Source organism: Oncorhynchus masou, chromosome 6, assembly GCF_036934945.1.
Source record: "Oncorhynchus masou masou isolate Uvic2021 chromosome 6, UVic_Omas_1.1, whole genome shotgun sequence".
In the NCBI taxonomy this organism is placed as follows: domain Eukaryota; kingdom Metazoa; phylum Chordata; class Actinopteri; order Salmoniformes; family Salmonidae; genus Oncorhynchus; species Oncorhynchus masou.
In genome coordinates this window covers 17,181,931-17,204,244 of record NC_088217.1, presented here as the reverse complement: position 1 = coordinate 17,204,244, position 22,314 = coordinate 17,181,931, and the positions used below count along the sequence as shown (strand labels likewise).

Genomic DNA, 22,314 nt, shown 5'->3' with positions numbered 1-22,314 from the left:
ATTAAGCATCTCCAATCCATAATTAAATCTAGAACCTATTTCGCAAAAAAAAGCATCCTTCACTCATGCTGCCAAACATACCCTAGTAAAACTGACTATCCTACCGATCCTTGACTTAGGCAATGTCATTTACAAAATAGCGTCCAGCACTCTACTCAGCAAATTGGATGCAGTCTATCACAATGCCATCCGTTTTGTCACGAAAGCCCTGTATACTACCCATCACTGCGACCTGTATGCTCTCGTTGGCTGGCCCTCGCTTCATATCCGTCGCCAAACCCACTGGCTCCTGGTCATCTTTAAGTCGTTGCTAGGTAATGCCCCGCCTTATCTCAACTCACTGGTCACCATAGCAGCACCCACCCATAGCACACGCTCCAGCAGGTATATTTGACGTGTCATCCACAAAGCCAATTCCTCCTTCGGCCACCTTTCCTTCCAGTTCTCTGCTGCCAATGACTGGAACAAACTGCAAAAATCACTGAAGCTGGAGACTCATATCTCCCTCACTAGCTTTAAGCACCTGTACATAGCCAATCTGTAAATAGTCCATCCAACTACCTCATCACCATATTGTTATTTATTTTACTCCTTTGCACCCCAGTATCACGACTTGCACACTCATCTTCTGCACATCTATCACCCCAGTGTTTCATTTGCCATACTGTAATAATTTCGCCACTATGGCCTATTTATTGCCTCACCCCCTTATCCTACCTCATTTGCACACACTGTATATATACTTTATCTATGTATTATTGACTGTATGTTTGTTTATTCCATGTGTAACTCTGTGTTGTTGTTTGTGTCGCACTGCTTTGCTTTATCTTGGCCAGTTAGCAGTTGTAAATGAGAACTTGTTCTCAACTAGCCTACCTGGTTAAATAAAGGTGGAGTAAAAAAATAAAAAATGAAGATAGGACACGTGGAAATTCCTTTCCTTAGCCATTAATCATCCACTGAGTCCACTGAGCCACCAGGATGGAGCAAATGTGCCAGGTATTTTTACGCAAACAAACCTGTTAATTTCAGTCTATTCACACAGACTCCATTTCAAAGGAAACAAGAACTCATTAAAATCAGGTGTTGCCAATTAGTGGGCGTGGCCAACACACCTGAACACACTCAACAAGATAGAGGATATAGAGCATTTTGTAGACGCTGAGAATGGAATGTATATGTTTTTAAATAACATTCTTAAAACATTCTCTGAGTTCTTGTAGTTTTTATGGAATATGTTTACATTCTCAGAACAATTTGAGAACATGACTAGAATCATAATGAAACCTGTTGGAAATGTTATGCTGAAGTACTGAAATTCTTAACGTTCTTAACGTTCTCTGAACTATTTGAGAAAATTTCCAAAGTCAAACTAGAATGGAGAACGTTCCTAAAACATTACCAAAATTGAAATGAAATGTAACCATGTTTTAACTTTTAGGAAACGTTATGTTAAAGAAATGAAATACCAAGAATATTAAATTATTTTTGTAAAATTCGTTAAATGTGCTGAGAATGTTCCAATGCCAAGCTACTATTTTGCACGATTTCCAGAAAGTTTTGGAAAGGTTGTATGCAAAATAACCATATGATAACCACTCTCTCAAAAAGCTCTAAGAAACATATGGTTCTCAGAACATTATGTGCTAGCTGGATAATGTCCGTCATTGGATGATGTTGCCATAAAGAATAGGTGTGCCATTAAGTACATACAGTTGCAGCAAAGCACCCCCACAACATGATGCTGCCACCCCCATGCTTCATGATTGGGATGGTGTTCTTTGGCTTGCAATCATCCCTCTTTTCCTCCAAAAATAACGTTAGTCATTTTGTCCAAACAGTTATATTTTTGTTTTATCAGACCAGAGGACATTTCTCCAAAAAGTACGATCTTTGTCCCCATGTGCAGTTGCAAACCATAGTCTGGCTTTTTTATGGCAGTTTTGGAGCAGTGGCTTCTTCCTTGCTGAGCAGCCTTTCAGGTTCTGTCGATATAGGACTAGTTTAACTGTGGATACAGATACTTTTGTAGATGTTTCCTCCAGCATCTTCACAAGGTAATTTGCTGTTGTTCTGGGATTGATTTGCACTCCAGTATGTTCATCTCTAGGAGACAGAACGCGTCTCCTTCCTGAGCGGTATGACGGCTGCGTGGTCCCATGGTGTGTATACTTGCAGACTATTGTTTGTACAGATGAATGTGGTACCTTCAGGCGTTTGGAAATTGCTCCCAAGGATGTACCAGACTTGTGGTGGTACACCATTTTTTTCTGAGGTCTTGGCTGATTTCTTTTGATTTTCCCATGAGGTCAAGTAAAGAGGCACTGAGTTTGAAGGTAGGCCTTGAAATACATCCACAGGTACACCTCCAGTTGACTCAAAGGATGTCAATTAGCCTATCAGAAGCTTCTAAAGCCAATATATAATTTTCTGTAATTTTCCAAGCTGTTTAAAACTTCTTAGGGCTGCAATCCCGTTAACGGGATCAATATGACAACAGCCAGTGAAAGTGCAGGGCGCCAAATTGAAAACAACAGAAATCTCAGAATTAAATTTCCTCAAACATAGATGTATCTTATACCGTTTTAAAGGTAATCTTGTTGTTAATCCCACCACAGTGTCCGATTTCAAATCGGCTTTACAGCGAGAGCACCACAAACGATTATGTTAGGTCACCACCAAGTCACAGATAAACCCAGCCATTTTTCCAGCCAAAGATAGGAGTCACAAAAAGCACAAATAGAGAGAAAATGAATCAATAACCTTTGATGATCTTCATCAGATGACACTCATATGAATTCATGTTACACAATGCATGTATTTTTTGTTTGATAAAGTTCACTAGTTCCAAAACCATCCTGTGATATTGCATAGCCCCATCAATTTGACAGAAATACTCATCATACATGTTGATGAAAATACAAGTGTTACAAATGGAATTATAGATATACCTCTCCTTAATGCAACCGCTGTGTCAGATTTCAAAAAAAGCTGTACGGAAAAAGTAAACCATGCAATAATCTGAGAACGGCGCTCAGAAAAAGAAAAATTATCTGCCATGTTGGAGTCTACAGAAATCAGAAATAACATTATAAATATTCCCTTACGTTTGATCATCTTCATCAGAATGCACTCCCAGGAATCCTAGTTCCACAATTAATGTTTGATAATGTCCATTATTTATGTCCAAGTAGCTACTTTTGTTCGAGTTTACTACACAAATCCAAACGCTCGTGCAGGTCCAGCCGAACGTCTGACGAAAAGTTCAAAAGGTTATATTACAGGTCGTAGAAACATTTCAAACTAAGTATAGAATCAATCTTTAGGATGTTTTTATCATAAATCTTCAATAACGTTCCAACCGGAGAATTCCATTGTCTGTAGAAAAGCCATGGAACGCAGGTCGCTCTCATGTGAAGTGCGCGTGACCAGGAGCTGGCTCTCTGCTAGACCACTGACTCAAAGAGCTCTCATCCGGCCCCACATCACAGTAGATTCAAGTTTCTAAAGACGCTTGACATGTAGTGGAAGCCCTGGGAAGTGCAACTTGAAACATATCCCACTGTGTATTCGATAGGGCTGAGTTCAAAAACTCCATACCTCAGATTTCCCACTTCCTATTTAGATTTTTTCTCAGGTTTTTGCCTGCCATATGAGTTCTGTTATACTCACAGACATAATTCAAACAGTTTTAGAAACAGAGTGTTTTCTATTGTTTACTCTGGGCACCTTATTCATCCAAGCTACTCAATACTGCCCCTGCAGCCATAAGAAGTTTTAATTAAAGGCACAGTCAACTTAGTGTATGTACATTTCTGACCCACTGGAATTGTGATACAGTGAATTATAAGTGAAATGATCTGTCTGTAAACAATTGTTATAAAAATTACTTGTGTCATGCACAATGTAGATGTCCTAACTGACTTGCCAAAACTATAGTTTGTTAACAAGAAAATTGTGGAGTGGTTGAAAAACAAGTTTTAATGACTCCAACCTAAGTGTATGTAAACTTACGACTTCAACTGTATGTAGGACCTTATTTTGATCACCCTGTTGCTGGAGACCTTTCCTGCTAAAATGTGTATTTGTGGTTTAAAAAGGCTTCTGATGTTTGTATTTCCACTTTGACATTTTAGACTTGATTTTCCCTGACGAAAAATGTATCCATCAAATACATATGGGTTTCAGTTTGTGGTGGCACTGTGGTAACACTCAACCCACACACAATATCATAAAAAATATCCCCATGCTTCTGAACTTCTGTTCTACCAGACATCTCTAAGAAGAATTCGGGGAATTTTATCCCGGGAATATGCTATGTGGGGAAGGTTTGGTGATACTACCTGTTAAATACTACCACTAAACCTTTGCACTGGGTAGAATCCATTCACTTCCATTGATTCTACACCACCAATCTCCTACAGGACTCCAGCTAAAGAAACATTAAGAGCAGGTTAGAAGGCATAAGCAGGCTATGATGGGAAGTGTTGGTGAGGGGACCAAGGTGCAGTCCGAAGAAACAGGTCTCCAGTCTTGGCTGTAAAGCTCAGTTGACCTCAGTGAGAGGAGCTAGTAATCCATCGGTTTCATATAGTACCATGCAAAAAGCTGAGGGAAATCAAATCCATGGGGGAAATGCACAAACAAATTCCAAAATGTTGATGTAACGGTCTGGTTCTGGTTAGGTTCAGCTCTATGCTTTTTACGAGTGGACCTCCATTTTGTGGTGCACAGCCAAGTTAGCCACAAGAAAGATTCTATGCCCTGATTGTTCATTTTATTGTTAACTTTGACAAAACATTACGTTGTATTTATAAAATGTCAGATACCATAAAATCTACTGCTACCAAGAGATGGTGACAGGTTTACAAAACCACTCTCCCAAGAAATTCTGAATTATTTATCTCTTACTTTATGATTTCCTGTTTTTACGAGTGGACCTCCATTTTGTGGTGCACAGCCAAGTTAGCCACAAGGAAGATTCTATGCCCTGATTGTTCATTTTATTGTTAACTTTGACAAAACATTACGTTGTATTTATAAAATGTCAGATACCATAAAATCTACTGCTACCAAGAGATGGTGACAGGTTTACAAAACCACTCTCCCAAGAAATTCTGAATTATTTATCTCTTACTTTATGATTTCCTGTTAAATAATTTGATTGTTTGAAAACAAGCTAAACAAGTACAAGTATAAGTTGTAAAGCAAATGTGCAAACACAAACATACTATTATTCTGAAGGTAGTTTTACCAATGACCTCAGACAACTCTAACCTGGCCTTGGCATATTCTCAACATTGCAGCTGTTGTGTCATGTTGATGCATTGATCACTTCAGCGTGTTCATCTGGGCTGGAATTCCTACAGCATTTCCAGACACGCTTAAAGAGACAATCAGCAGTTGAAACAATAACAAAACATCCTCCCCTTCCATTTCAGTAAAAAACTGAGGGATGGAGCTGGAGAAATATAACCACTCTCAAATTCATATACAGAGTTATTGATGCAACGACTGACCATCCCTGGTAATAAAATTATAGTTTTAACCATGTTTTGACGCTATATGGTGCTTCTTTACATTGGCTTTGTTTACAAACATTGTAATAAACAAGCTTGTATTTTTGGTTCTGATGGGATATAATGGTTGGACTAAGCTCATGATTCTTCCAAGAATCAATGGCTACATGTAATTGATGTGGTAACTGCAGATTGCCTCTTTAAGAGCACTACAGTGAACTAGCTCTGCTGAAATGAAGCATGTTTCCAACCATCTGAAAATATCTGAACTGCCTCACATCCATGCGGGAATTACCTCACATGCAAACGAGAAGACAATATGGTTCCCCCTTATCTACGAGCATCAGCAGAACCTCATGAACATAACCATACTTTTCTAAGTTAGGAAGACAGAGAGTTGACTGCATGGTTCATGGTGCAACCTTTTGTTACTGTGGTCCATAATTGTAAAATCCCTCCACTGAAAACTGCACCAGAGTCGTTACTGAGAACTTACTTTTCAAAGGGATAAGTAGTCTCAGATACATGTAATGGCAGGTTAAGGTCCTGTTTTTGTTATGGTCAATATGGTCAGCAGGTGATAGGATGTGTAACACGGACCTCTATTGTTTAAACAAGGAAGTGCAATGAAGCAGGCTGAGGAGCACTGGTCATTGTAATCCAGTGTTAGGACTGTGTGTGGCAGTAGTGCACTGCAAATAGAGGATAAGAAGATAGGAAGAGTGAAAAAGGGGGATGTGTAACACTTTATGTTCTGTTGTTGTGTCCTCAAACCAACATAGACCAATTGAAGGGACCAAGTATATATATTAATAAATATGACAGGAATAGTTCCATATATTTCCTAAAATATTTCACAATGGCAGCATAACATTGATGATGTTGCATTCCACATCCCATCTTTCCTTTTAAATGTTCAGAGTATATAACCATCACCTTACCTTCCAATGATATGTAATGAATGGTTTAACTTTAAAAAAAACATAGAACTCTGTCCTTCAGTGTACAGTGACAACTTCATTGTACTCCAAAGCAACTTTTAAGAGAAGCGTAAAAAAACTATCAATTGATCCACACCTCGTATATTTGAATGCACTAATTGTAAGTCGCTCTGGGTAAGAGTGGGTGCTCATTGTAATTTTCAGGATTGTATAGTTAATATATCATTCATGGATTCTTCAGGGTTTTGTTAAATATATACCTGTCTGTTTATCTTGTAAATACTAACAGGTGGTACATCGTCTGTCCTAAAATCTCAAAACACTGCAATAATGAATTTCTATTCTCCTTACATGTAATTCATGACAACTATATCTGACAGATGCTTCAAAAGGTGTTTGCTGGTGTATTCCTGATCACAGCAAAGCAGATGAAGAATAATACAAGCATCCAGGGTCCTGTTGTGCATTTAAAACCTCTCTTTCCTTCGCACAGTTCAAACAGCGCACTCCGCCTATTGAGAATCAACTGTTTCATCAACCATCAAGTTCAAATGTTTTGATTTCTGTGAATTACTTTTTTTCCCTCTGACAGGAGATCATGCAGACATAACATTACTTAACTGAAACAATAAAATAAATAATCTAAAGACCAAAGGTTTCCCATCAAATTAATGTATTTAACAGAATAGATATCAAACAGCAGCATTTAGATTGAAGAACAAACACTGTCAAGAAGACGAACATGAAAAGAGTTGAAAAAAACATACCTTAACTGTCATTTTACCTCTACTGATGAAATAGTTGCACAAAAAAGCCCAACACTAGTTGGAAATAGAATGACAAAAAAGCAAGGATTAACATTCTCTGGGGAGGTTTCTCTGACACAGATTAAGCCTAGTCCAGGACTAAAAATCATTCTCAATGGGGAATTTCCATTGAAAGTGCATTTTCGTCCAGCACAGGCTTAATCTGGGTCCAGAAAGCCAACCCACTATGTGCCATATGATTCATTTGGTTACTTAGCACTGAATAAATTGTGTGGTGTTGATAGGAAAAGTGTGTGTGTGTGTGTGTATTGTGAAGACAATATTATACCATTTATTCCAAGTAATGAAGGCATACATGTATGTTTGGATTTCCATTAGACATTCTAGAAGTGGTTTAAATAGTTCCATTTTGCTTTATCGAAAGGGTGTAAGTACAAACCAAAAAACAACTCTCAAAAGTACTTACACGGACCTGATGAAATAAAAAGTGTAGTTTGCATGTAAATACTGTAGCTTTTTTTGGCATACATTTCCATAAAACACCACTGAGGAACGAGGCATTTCAATGTATACATCACTGAGAGCAAAATCTCCCTATCCAATCAATCTATCATGGGGTGTGTTTTTCACTCCTTGTCTCCTTTACTTTATAACTACAAATAGAAAAGATCTGGATTGGTTCCTACTATATTGCCTTGTCCCTTTCCAGTCATTTCATATCAGTGCTTAAGAAGGAAAGGAGACAAGGGAAGGAAGGAAATTCAGACTTTTGAGACACAGGCCTTACCTCCATCTCCTCTCCAGCCAACAATATCCTCATCTTCACCCATCACAACCCCAGAGTCAGAAATCATGGACAAAGCATTTAAAGGTCAAATACAGACATATTTATCTCAATGTCAAATCATTTTGGGGTAACAATTAAGTACCTTATTGTGATAGTTTCCAAATACAATTGTAAAAAATAAACAACAATAGGTTCTTAGCAAAGAGCAATTTCTAAACCAAGAATGTTGATAGGACTGTCTGGGAGTGGTCCGAGTGGGGAGGGGAAACTATCTGCCAGAGAGGTCTGGAACTCTCTTTCTTATTGGTCCATTATGATGTCACAAGGCAGGCCAAACTCCATCCCACCAAAACAGGCAGAAATTTCAGTCAATCTTTTCAAACAGCTATTACACTAAAAGGGCACAATCATCATTTTGACAATTTCACAGTATTAATCAAACCTCATGGTGTGGAAATATATATAAAACACAGGAAAACACGTTTTTGACTGCACTGGGGCTTTAACGAAAGCATTGAGAAATAACATTACATTGAGAACCAAGATAACATACGATCATGCCCTCTGGTGGTCTCTGACAATCCTAATCCAAACAATCATAAATAAATGTAAGACAAACAAACAAGCCAAACAAATCGATTCATAAATGAACATATAAATTAAGCAGAAAGAGTCCTGTTTTTGTCCAGGCCTCTCTGTGGGTGTTAAAACAATCATCCTTCTTATCATAATCGGGAACATGCACTCCTGTTCTTCCCATCTGGACACAATAACCTCTAGAGCACACAGCTCTCAGTGCAGTCCGTGGTGCTGTCATCGGCCGAACGCCTCTTCAGTTTCCGGCCCTCTGTTTGTTGTAGGTCCGCCTGGCTCCCCTGTCCCCTGTGCCGAGGCTCCTGAGGCAGGGTGTCTGCCGAGATGTGGCCCAGGCTTCGTTCAGCCTCCACCTGCAGGTAGGCCCGGACGCGGTGGTGTTGCGCCACGCTGCCGCTGAAGTCGATGACACGGCACTCGTACGTGCCCTCGTCCGACCGCTTGATGTTGGAGAGACGAAGCTTGTGGGAGATGTTGCTCCCGGCTACTTTTACCACCTGTGGCAGAAGATAATGTATTTGTAAATCTTAAGCATATTAATCCTATTCCTCGGTATCAATAGTATGTACGTTGACAATGAGTTTAGCTTACAGTCAATTTAGTTTCCAGTGCAGTACTGTACACTGATGTGTCTACTCACACTTATTTTGGCGGCATCTTTAGACATCTCCATGGGAACCACCTACAAGGAATTGATGGAAAGAAGTCAGGCACATGGCTGAAATAACAATAGCAAGTGACATACAGTATCAGTATAGATAAGAATCAAATATCACTTGAAATATGTCAACCCTTTCAAATATGTTACACGTCAGATCATCAACAAATGAAAAAGTGTTACAGTCCACCACCTAAAAATGGTATGTAGTACTGTGTACATATTCACACATCTGCAATTCATAACCTTTAGTACTGTGATTAAATAAACAATTTCCTATCCACACTGGGAAGTCTAATATCTTGGTTGTTATGTCACTGGGTAGCCTAATATCTTGGCTGTTATGTCACTGGGTAGCCTAATATATTGGTTGTTATGTCACTGGGTAGCCTAATATCTTGGTTGTTATGTCACTGGGTAGCCTAATATCTTGGTTGTTATGTCACTGGGTAGTCTTATATCTTGGTTGTTATGTCACTGGGTAGCATAATATCTTGGTTGTTATGTCACTGGGTAGTCTTATATCTTGGTTGTTATGTCACTGGGTAGTCTTATATCTTGGTTGTTATGTCACTGGGTAGCCTAATATCTTGGTTGTTATGTCACTGGGTAGTCTTATATCTTGGTTGTTATGTCACTGGGTAGCCTAATATCTTGGTTGTTATGTCACTGGGTAGACTAATATCTTGGTTGTTATGTCACTGGGTAGCCTAATATCTTGGTTGTTATGTCACTGGGTAGTCTTATATCTTGGTTGTTATGTCACTGGGTAGCCTAATATCTTGGTTGTTTTTATGTCACTGGGTAGTCTTATATCTTGGTTGTTATGTCACTGGGTAGCCTAATATCTTGGTTGTTATGTCACTGGGTAGACTAATATCTTGGTTGTTATGTCACTGGGTAGCCTAATATCTTGGTTGTTATGTCACTGGGTAGTCTTATATCTTGGTTGTTATGTCACTGGGTAGCCTAATATCTTGGCTGTTATGTCACTGGGTAGCCTAATATATTGGTTGTTATGTCACTGGGTAGCCTAATATCTTGGTTGTTATGTCACTGGGTAGCCTAATATCTTGGTTGTTATGTCACTGGGTAGTCTTATATCTTGGTTGTTATGTCACTGGGTAGCCTAATATCTTGGTTGTTATGTCACTGGGTAGTCTTATATCTTGGTTGTTATGTCACTGGGTAGTCTTATATCTTGGTTGTTATGTCACTGGGTAGCCTAATATCTTGGTTGTTATGTCACTGGGTAGTCTTATATCTTGGTTGTTATGTCACTGGGTAGCCTAATATCTTGGTTGTTATGTCACTGGGTAGACTAATATCTTGGTTGTTATGTCACTGGGTAGCCTAATATCTTGGTTGTTATGTCACTGGGTAGCCTAATATCTTGGTTGTTTTTTTGTCACTGGGTAGTCTTATATCTTGGTTGTTTTTATGTCACTGGGTAGCCTAATATCTTGGTTGTTATGTCACTGGGTAGCCTAATATCTTGGTTGTTATGTCACTGGGTAGCCTAATATCTTGGTTGTTATGTCACTGGGTAGCCTAATATCTTGGTTGTTATGTCACTGGGTAGTCTTATATCTTGGTTGTTATGTCACTGGGTAGCCTAATATCTTGGTTGTTATGTCACTGGGTAGTCTTATATCTTGGTTGTTATGTCACTGGGTAGTCTTATATCTTGGTTGTTATGTCACTGGGTAGCCTAATATCTTGGTTGTTATGTCACTGGGTAGTCTTATATCTTGGTTGTTATGTCACTGGGTAGCCTAATATCTTGGTTGTTATGTCACTGGGTAGACTAATATCTTGGTTGTTATGTCACTGGGTAGCCTAATATCTTGGTTGTTATGTCACTGGGTAGTCTTATATCTTGGTTGTTATGTCACTGGGTAGCCTAATATCTTGGTTGTTTTTATGTCACTGGGTAGTCTTATATCTTGGTTGTTTTTATGTCACTGGGTAGTCTTATATCTTGGTTGTTTTTATGTCACTGGGTAGCCTAATATCTTGGTTGTTATGTCACTGGGTAGCCTAATATCTTGGTTGTTATGTCACTGGGTAGCCTAATATCTTGGTTGTTTTTATGTCACTGGGTAGTCTAATATCTTGGTTGTTTTTATGTCACTGGGTAGTCTTAATATCTTGGTTGTTATGTCACTGGGTAGCCTAATATCTTGGTTGCTATGTCACTGGGTAGTCATATCTTGGTTGTTATGTCACTGGGTAGTCTTATATCTTGGTTGTTTTTATGTCACTGGGTAATCTTATATCTTGGTTGTTTTTATGTCACTGGGTAGTCTTATATCTTGGTTGTTTTTATGTCACTGGGTAGTCTTATATCTTGGTTGATATGTCACTGAGTAGTCTTATATCTTGGTTGTTATGTCACTGGGTAGCCTAATAACTTGGTTGTTTTTATGTCACTGGGTAGTCTTATATCTTGGTTGTTTTTATGTCACTGGGTAGTCTTATATCTTGGTTGTTTTTATGTCACTGGGTATCCTAATATCTTGGTTGTTTTTATGTCACTGGGTAGTCTTATATCTTGGTTGTTTTTATGTCACTGGGTAGCCTAATATCTTGGTTGTTTTTATGTCACTGGGTAGTCTTATATCTTGGTTGTTATGTCACTGGGTAGTCTTATATCTTGGTTGTTATGTCACTGGGTAGCCTAATATCTTGGTTGTTATGTCACTGGGTAGTCTTATATCTTGGTTGTTATGTCACTGGGTAGCCTAATATCTTGGTTGTTATGTCACTGGGTAGCCTAATATCTTGGTTGTTATGTCACTGGGTAGCCTAATACCTTGGTTGTTATGTCACTGGGTAGCCTAATATCTTGGTTGTTTTTATGTCACTGGGTAGTCTTATATCTTGGTTGTTTTTATGTCACTGGGTAGTCTTATATCTTGGTTGTTTTTATGTCACTGGGTAGTCTTATATGTTGGTTGTTTTTATGTCACTGGGTAGTCTTATATCTTGGTTGTTTTTACGTCACTGGGTAGTCTTATATCTTGGTTGTTTTTATGTCACTGGGTAGTCTTATATCTTGGTTGTTTTTATGTCACTGGGTAGTCTTATATCTTGGTTGTTTTTATGTCACTGGGTAGTCTTATATCTTGGTTGTTTTTATGTCACTGGGTAATCTTATATCTTGGTTGTTTTTATGTCACTGGGTAGTCTTATATCTTGGTTGTTTTTATGTCACTGGGTAGCTAAAATATCTTGGTTGTTATGTCACTGGGTAGCCTAATATCTTGGTTGTTATGTCACTGGGTAGCCTAATATCTTGGTTGTTATGTCACTGGGTAGCCTAATATCTTGGTTGTTATGTCACTGGGTAGCCTAATATCTTGGTTGTTATGTCACTGGATAGTCTTATATCTTGGTTGTTTTTATGTCACTGGGTAGCCTAATATCTTGGTTGTTATGTCACTGGGTAGCATAATATCTTGGTTGTTATGTCACTGGGTAGCCTAATATCTTGGTTGCTATGTCACTGGGTAGCCTAATATCTTGGTTGTTTTTATGTCACTGGGTAGCCTAATATCTTGGTTGTTTTTATGTCACTGGGTAGTCTTCTATCTTGGTTGTTTTTATGTCACAGGGTAGTCTTATATGTTGGTTGTTTTTATGTCACTGGGTAGTCTTATATCTTGGTTGTTTTTATGTCACTGGGTAGTCTTATATCTTGGTTGTTTTTACGTCACTGGGTATCCTAATATCTTGGTTGTTTTTATGTCACTGGGTAGTCTTATATCTTGGTTGTTATGTCACTGGGTAGTCTTATATCTTGGTTGTTTTTATGTCACTGGGTAGCCTAATATCTTGGTTGTTTTTATGTCACTGGGTAGTCTTATATCTTGGTTGTTTTTATGTCACTGGGTAGTCTTATATCTTGGTTGTTTTTATGTCACTGGGTAGTCTTATATCTTGGTTGTTATGTCACTGGGTAGTCTTATATCTTGGTTGTTATGTCACTGGGTATCCTAATATCTTGGTTGTTTTTATGTCACTGGGTAGTCTTATATCTTGGTTGTTTTTATGTCACTGGGTAGCCTAATATCTTGGTTGTTTTTATGTCACTGGGTAGTCTTATATCTTGGTTGTTATGTCACTGGGTAGTCTTATATCTTGGTTGTTATGTCACTGGGTAGCCTAATATCTTGGTTGTTATGTCACTGGATAGTCTTATATCTTTGTTGTTTTTATGTCACTGGGTAGCCTAATATCTTGGTTGTTATGTCACTGGGTAGCATAATATCTTGGTTGTTATGTCACTGGGTAGCCTAATATCTTGGTTGCTATGTCACTGGGTAGTCATATCTTGGTTGTTATGTCACTGGGTAGCCTAATATCTTGGTTGTTTTTATGTCACTGGGTAGTCTTATATCTTGGTTGTTTTTATGTCACTGGGTAGTCTTATATGTTGGTTGTTTTTACGTCACTGGGTAGTCTTATATCTTGGTTGTTTTTACGTCACTGGGTAGTCTTATATCTTGGTTGTTTTTACGTCACTGGGTATCCTAATATCTTGGTTGTTTTTATGTCACTGGGTAGTCTTATATCTTGGTTGTTTTTATGTCACTGGGTAGTCTTATATCTTGGTTGTTTTTATGTCACTGGGTAGTCTTATATCTTGGTTGTTTTTATGTCACTGGGTAATCTTATATCTTGGTTGTTTTTATGTCACTGGGTAGTCTTATATCTTGGTTGTTTTTATGTCACTGGGTAGTCTTATATCTTGGTTGTTATGTCACTGGGTAGTCTTATATCTTGGTTGTTATGTCACTGGGTAGCCTAATATCTTGGTTGTTTTTATGTCACTGGGTAGTCTTATATCTTGGTTGTTTTTATGTCACTGGGTATCCTAATATCTTGGTTGTTTTTATGTCACTGGGTAGTCTTATATCTTGGTTGTTTTTATGTCACTGGGTAGCCTAATATCTTGGTTGTTTTTATGTCACTGGGTAGTCTTATATCTTGGTTGTTATGTCACTGGGTAGCCTAATATCTTGGTTGTTATGTCACTGGGTAGCCTAATATCTTGGTTGTTATGTCACTGGGTAGCCTAATACCTTGGTTGTTATGTCACTGGGTAGCCTAATATCTTGGTTGTTTTTATGTCACTGGGTAGTCTTATATCTTGGTTGTTTTTATGTCACTGGGTAGTCTTATATGTTGGTTGTTTTTATGTCACTGGGTAGTCTTATATCTTGGTTGTTTTTACGTCACTGGGTAGTCTTATATCTTGGTTGTTTTTACGTCACTGGGTATCCTAATATCTTGGTTGTTTTTATGTCACTGGGTAGTCTTATATCTTGGTTGTTTTTATGTCACTGGGTAGTCTTATATCTTGGTTGTTTTTATGTCACTGGGTAGTCTTATATCTTGGTTGTTTTTATGTCACTGGGTAATCTTATATCTTGGTTGTTTTTATGTCACTGGGTAGTCTTATATCTTGGTTGTTTTTATGTCACTGGGTAGCCTAATATCTTGTTTGTTATGTCACTGGGTAGCCTAATATCTTGGTTGTTATGTCACTGGGTAGCCTAATATCTTGGTTGTTATGTCACTGGGTAGCCTAATATCTTGGTTGTTATGTCATTGGGTAGCCTAATATCTTGGTTGTTATGTCACTGGATAGTCTTATATCTTGGTTGTTTTTATGTCACTGGGTAGCCTAATATCTTGGTTGTTATGTCACTGGGTAGCATAATATCTTGGTTGTTATGTCACTGGGTAGCCTAATATCTTGGTTGCTATGTCACTGGGTGTCATATCTTGGTTATTATGTCACTGGGTAGCCTAATATCTTGGTTGTTTTTATGTCACTGGGTAGTCTTATATCTTGGTTGTTTTTATGTCACTGGGTAGTCTTATATGTTGGTTGTTTTTATGTCACTGGGTAGTCTTATATCTTGGTTGTTTTTACGTCACTGGGTAGTCTTATATCTTGGTTGTTTTTACGTCACTGGGTATCCTAATATCTTGGTTGTTTTTATGTCACTGGGTAGTCTTATATCTTGGTTGTTTTTATGTCACTGGGTAGTCTTATATCTTGGTTGTTTTTATGTCACTGGGTAGTCTTATATCTTGGTTGTTTTTATGTCACTGGGTAATCTTATATCTTGGTTGTTTTTATGTCACTGGGTAGTCTTATATCTTGGTTGTTTTTATGTCACTGGGTAGTCTTATATCTTGGTTGTTATGTCACTGGGTAGCCTTATATCTTGGTTGTTATGTCACTGGGTAGCCTAATATCTTGGTTGTTTTTATGTCACTGGGTAGTCTTATATCTTGGTTGTTTTTATGTCACTGGGTAGTCTTATATCTTGGTTGTTTTTATGTCACTGGGTAGTCTTATATCTTGGTTGTTATGTCACTGGGTAGTCTTATATCTTGGTTGTTATGTCATTGGGTAGCCTAATATCTTGGTTGTTTTTATGTCACTGGGTAGTCTTATATCTTGGTTGTTTTTATGTCACTGGGTAGTCTTATATCTTGGTTGTTTTTATGTCACTGGGTATCCTAATATCTTGGTTGTTTTTATATCACTGGGTAGTCTTATATCTTGGTTGTTTTTATGTCACTGGGTAGCCTAATATCTTGGTTGTTTTTATGTCACTGGGTAGTCTTATATCTTGGTTGTTATGTCACTGGGTAGTCTTATATCTTGGTTGTTATGTCACTTTAATATCTTGTTGTTATGTCACTGGGTAGCCTAATATCTTGGTTGTTATGTCACTGGGTAGCCTAATACCTTGGTTGTTTTTATGTCACTGGGTAGTCTTATATCTTGGTTGTTTTTATGTCACTGGGTAGTCTTATATCTTGGTTGTTTTTATGTCAATGGGTATCCTAATATCTTGGTTGTTTTTACGTCACTGGGTAGTCTTATATCTTGGTTGTTTTTACGTCACTGGGTAGTCTTATATCTTGGTTGTTTTTATGTCACTGGGTAGTCTTATCTTGGTTGTTTTTATGTCACTGGGTAGTCTTATATCTTGGTTGTTTTTATGTCACTGGGTAGTCTTATATCTTGGTTGTTTTTATGTCACTGGGTAGTCTTATATCTTGGTTGTTTTTATGTCACTGGGTAGTCTTATACCTTGGTTGTTTTTATGTCACTGGGTAGTCTTATATCTTGGTGGTTTTTATGTCACTGGGTAGTCTGATAGCTAGCTATTTCGGGGCATCAAGTGAATAAAATATCTGGGAAAGTTGGGGAGGGGAAGGAATTATTTTGGGGCATAGGTATGCATTATGCATCGAACAGAGATGTAGAAAATCTATTTCTTCCTTTGTGCCAATTATAGTGTCTAGTACCACAGCAGGAGCTCTAAGATTCCCTAAGTTAGAGAAGTCAACCTGCTCCCACAGTGCTAGAAAAATGCTAATCAGCAATTATCTATTCTTTCCTGTGCCAAGGGCTGCAGCTAACGTTTTCCTCTGCCTGCTGTATTGTAGGCTAATGTGGATTCAGTCAATTCAGCTCTGTCCACAGTCATGTACATTATATCTTTGTATGGTAATTGTGCATTAACAAAGTCTATGTGAGCTTAATGAATGTTTTTTGCATGATGATGATAATCAGATACAGGGCTCCTCTTTTAAGAAACAAGCACATAAGTCAAGTGAATAATGCATTGACCTGTAAGGGAGGAGGTTATACACATGCCGACAAACATATCTCAAATTAGGATTTAGTGCTTAATTTGTAACCTTTCAACAGACAAACCAGGGTTGACAGTTACTAATGTCTTATTGGCTTGGTCTACATTGTTTCATTGTGCTCATCAAGTCCTGAGCAAACACAAGCACTGCTACTCTATGTCGAGCAAAATCACAGACAGTTACTCGGATTCAATAACTCATAGATGTCACCCCCAGGCCAATAAAACTCTCCCTTAAATAAAATTCTCCCTGCGACCATGACATTTCTCTCAGCGGCTCACCTGATTGGTGGTCCAGGTGGGTTTCTCTGGCCAGTCTCTGTGGTTCTTCATGTACCACCACTGGATCTCCAGGGAGTAGGAGGGGCCCGCCCCCCGGAACGAACAGGCCATCTCCACGTCTTGACCGCTCTGCGTCGTGATGTCATGAGGAACCTCCGTGAAGACAGCTGAGTGAAGAGAGAGGGAATGAAAAGAGAGAGAAGAGTATTTATGCACCTGAAAAGTGACTCAAAAACGTGACCGACCAATCAAGCAATCAATGAACCAAATGACTCTAACATCTGTACAATCTGTAACTTTCCTTCCCAGTGAAGAAAAGCCACCCCCAAAGTTTACAAACAGGTGATGGTGTACCACTGGAAATAACGGTTATAGATCAAAGGTTAAAAATCCAAATCTTTCTCCTGAGACGGCCTGTGAATGTTAAATGTTGCCAAAGATTTTGCTACAGAAAATGAAAAAGACTGTTTCTTATTGGACAAGTCCGGATAGTCCCTTCATATTTCAGTCCCCTTTCTTCCATTTGGTGCCTAATGAATAGGACCCAGCTCTGTTGACTCAGACAACGTCATGTGTGGGCTTTTTTTGTTTTCCGTTCCTAATCCTTCAGGGGGCCAAAGTAGCCTGGGACATTTCTCAAACGAAAACATCACTCCCCCATATCCCTCATCTATCCTCACACATCTAGCTATTAGGCTAAATCCTCTTGCCAGTTCTGTTTAAAACACATTGCTAATTCAAGAGACTAATCCTCCTTTATAACTTCACCACCACAGAGACTTCCTCCACCGAGAGCTTCAGTCTTATAGACAAGTCTATGAAAGATAAAGTAGTCAATGGTATTTTGTTTAAGCAATATGCTGTTGTTTAAGATGCACCATCTGCCGACTATTACGAGGATAAAACTTCAGCAAGAAACAACAGGCGGATGAAGATAATTAAGTTGAAGGGCACTTTGGGGATTTTAGGGAGGATTTTTTTGCATGTGGTTGGGAGATGTGTCTTCAAGAAATGGAGATATGTTTTGTGTGTCTTAGTTAATTTGTATAGACATTGGAAATGTATCAGACAAATGTTACTTTACTGGATAATCTAATTATATTTTTGAATCATGCTTGTTATGGATGTTGTCCTTCAGTTAATGAGAAGCATGAGTACAAAATGTATCATAATACATAACTACTTCCATAGATTGTGAGAGGTGGTGTCAGAGGAAGGCCCTAAAAATGGCCAAAGACCCCCGCCACCCCGCCACCCCACTCATAGACTGTTATCTCTACTGCCGCATGGCTAGCGGTACCAGAGTGCCAAGTCTAGGACAAAAAGTTTTTACCCCAAGCCATAAGACTCCTGAACCGGTAATCAAATGGTTACCCTGGACTATTTGCATTGTGTTCCTCCCCCCAACCCCTCTTTTTACGCTGCTGCTACTCTCTGTTAATCATATATGCATAGTCATTTTAAATATACATTTATGTACATACTACCTCAATTGGCCCGACCAACCAGTGCTCCCGCACATTGGCTAACCGGGCTATCTATCTGCATTGTGTACCGCCACCCACCAACCCCTCTTTTATGCTACTGCTACTCTCTGTTCATCATATATGCATAGTCACTTTAACCATATCTACTTGTACATACTACCTCAATCAGCCTGACTAACCGGTGTCTGTATGTAGCCTCACTACTGTATGTAGCCTCACTACTTCTATAGCCTCGCTCTGTCTTTTTACTGTTGTTTTTATTTCTTTACTTACCTATTGTTCACCCAATACCTTTTTTGCACTATTGGTTAGAGCCTGTAAGTAAGCATTTCACTGTAAGGTCTACACCTGTTGTATTCGGCGCACGTGACAAATAAACCTTGTTTTGAGATGTGTCTTATCTAAAAGATATAGCATGATCGAAGTGTTACATCGCACAATCCTTCTCCTTGAAAGCCTATTGTTTTCCTAACTGTCATACAGCTACCCCTTGTATTGGAACATGTAAGGAAACATTATACCTGTCATATAGCATCCTTCCACACAGTATCACTGTATCAGGCCTCTATCAATTCAAGGTATTTTCCAGGGGTCTCCAAATCATCATTTGAATGTACTTCCGGCGCCGACAGAGATGGCCGCCTCGCTTCGCGTTCCTAGGAAACTATGCAGTTTTTTGTTTTTTTACGTGTTATTATTAGTACCCCAGGTCATCTTAGGTTTCATTACATACAGTTGAGAAGAACTACTATATATAAGATCAGCGTCAACTCACCATCAGTACGACCAAGAATATGTTTTTCGCGACGCGGATCCTGTGTTCTGCCTTACAAACAGGTCAACGGAATGGATCGCGTGCAGCGACCCCAAAAAACGACTCCGAAAAAGAGGGAAACGAGGCGGTCTTCTGGTCAGACTCCGGAGACGGGCACATCGTGCCCCACTTCCTAGCATTCTTCTTGCCAATGTCCAGTCTCTTGACAACAAGGTTGATGAAATCCGAGCAAGGGTAGCATTCCAGAGGGACATCAGAGACTGTAACGTTCTGTGCTTCACGGAAACATGGCTCACTGGAGAGACGCTATCCGAAGCGGTGCAGCCAAGGGGTTTCTCCACGCATCGCGCCGACAGAAACAAACACCTTTCTGGTAAGAAGAGGGGTGGGGGTGTATGCCTTATGGCTAACGAGGCATGGTGCGATGAAAGAAACATACAGGAACTCAAATCCTTCTGTTCACCTGATTTAGAATTCCTCACAATCAAATGTAGACCGCATTATCTACCAAGAGAATTCTCTTCGATTATAATTACAGCCGTATATATTCCCCCCCAAGCAGACACATCGATGGCTCTGAACAAACTTTATTTAACTCTTTGCAAACTGGAAACCATTTATCCGGAGGCTGCATTCATTGTTGCTGACGATTTTAACAAGGCTAATCTGAAAACAAGACTCCCTAAATTTTATCAGCATATCGATTGCGCAACCAGGGGTGGAAAAACCTTGGATCACTGTTACTCTAACTTCCGCGACGCATATAAGGCCCTGCCCCGCCCCCCTTTCGGAAAAGCTGACCACGACTCCATTTTGCTGATACCTGCCTACAGACAAAAATTTAAAAAAGAAGCTCCCACGCTGAGGTCTGTCCAACGCTGGTCCGACCAAGCTGACTCCACACTCCAAGACTGCTTCCATCACGTGGACTGGGACATGTTTCGTTTTGCGTCAGATAACAACATTGACGAATACGCTGATTCGGTGTGCGAGTTCATTAGAACGTGCGTTGAAGATGTCATTCCCATAGCAACGACTAAAACATTCCCTAACCAGAAACCGTGGACTGATGGCAGCATTCGTGTGAAACTGAAAGCGCGAACCACTGCTTTCAATCAGGGCAAGGTGTCTGGTAACATGACTGAATACAAACAGGGCAGCTATTCCCTCCGTAAGGCTATCAAACAAGCTAAGCGTCAGTACAGAGACTAAGTAGAATCTCAATTCAACGGCTCAGACACAAGAGGCATGGGGCAGGGTCTACAGTCAATCACGGACTACAGGAAGAAATCCAGCCCAGTCACGGACCAGGATGTCTTGCTCCCAGGCAGACTAAATAACTTTTTTGCCCACTTTGAGGACAATACAGTGCCACTGACACGGCCTGCAACGGAAACATGCGGTCTCTCCTTCACTGCAGCTGAGGTGAGTAAAACATTTAAACGTGTTAACCCTCGCAAGGCTGCAGGCCCAGACGGCATCCCCAGCCGCGCCCTCAGAGCATGCGCAGACCAGCTGGCTGGTGTGTTTACGGACATATTCAATCAATCCCTATACCAGACTGCTGTTCCCACATGCTTCAAGAGGGCCACCATTGCTCCTGTTCCCAAGAAAGCTAAGGTAACTGAGCTAAACGACTACCGCCCCGTAGCACTCACTTCCGTCATCATGAAGTGCTTTGAGAGACTAGTCAAGGACCATATCACCTCCACCCTACCTGACACCCTAGACCCACTCCAATTTGCTTACCGCCCAAATAGGTCCACAGACGATGCAATCTCAACCACACTGCACACTGCCCTAACCCATCTGGACAAGAGGAATACCTATGTAAGAATGCTGTTCATCGACTACAGCTCGGCATTCAACACCATAGTACCCTCCAAGCTCGTCATCAAGCTCGAGACCCTGGGTCTCGACCCCGCCCTGTGCAACTGGGTACTGGACTTCCTGACGGGCCGCCCCCAGGTGGTGAGGGTAGGTAACAACATCTCCTCCCCGCTGATCCTCAACACTGGGGCCCCACAAGGGTGCGTTCTGAGCCCTCTCCTGTACTCCCTGTTCACCCACGACTGCGTGGCCACGCACGCCTCCAACTCAATCATCAAGTTTGCGGACAACACAACAGTGGTAGGCTTGATTACCAACAACGACGAGACGGCCTACAGGGAGGAGGTGAGGGCCCTCGGAGTGTGGTGTCAGGAAAATAACCTCACACTCAACGTCAACAAAACTAAGGAGATGATTGTGGACTTCAGGAAACAGCAGAGGGAACACCCCCCTATCCACATCGATGGAACAGTAGTGGAGAGAGTGGCAAGTTTTAAGTTCCTCGGCATACACATCACAGACACACTGAATTGGTCCACTCACACAGACAGCATCGTGAAGAAGGCGCAGCAGCGCCTCTTCAACCTCAGGAGGCTGAAGAAATTCGGCTTGTCCCCAAAAGCACTCACAAACTTCTACAGATGCACAATCAAGAGCATCATGGCGGGCTGTATCACCGCCTGGTACGGCAACTGCTCCGCCCTCAACCGTAACGCTCTCCAGAGGGTAGTGAGGTCTGCACAACGCATCACCGGGGGCAAACTACCTGCCCTCCAGGACACCTACACCACCCGATGTTACAGGAAGGCCATAAAGATCATCAAGGACATCAACCACCCGAGCCACTGCCTGTTCTCCCCGCTATCATCCAGAAGGCGAGGTCAGTACAGGTGCATCAAAGCTGGGACAGAGAGACTGAAAAACAGCTTCTATCTCAAGGCCATCAGACTGTTAAACAGCCACCACTAACATTGAGTGGCTGCTGCCAA

General features: G+C 40.2%; 1 protein-coding gene across 2 annotated transcripts in view; it reads right to left on the bottom strand.

Moving 5' to 3' along the window:
- Positions 1 to 7,116: 7,116 nt before the first annotated feature.
- The window catches only part of LOC135541430 (V-set and transmembrane domain-containing protein 2-like protein), a 114,788-nt gene continuing 99,590 nt past the window's right edge, over positions 7,117 to 22,314 (bottom strand). For both annotated transcript variants that reach the window (XM_064967680.1, XM_064967679.1), the window contains exons 2-4: positions 17,234 to 17,400; positions 9,249 to 9,290; positions 7,117 to 9,105 (exon numbers count right to left, since the gene is read on the bottom strand). In XM_064967680.1, the coding sequence (XP_064823752.1) occupies positions 8,791 to 9,105; positions 9,249 to 9,290; positions 17,234 to 17,344 (468 nt within the window). In that variant the 5' untranslated portion in view covers positions 17,345 to 17,400 and the 3' untranslated portion in view covers positions 7,117 to 8,790. The remainder of the gene's footprint in view (positions 9,106 to 9,248; positions 9,291 to 17,233; positions 17,401 to 22,314) is intronic.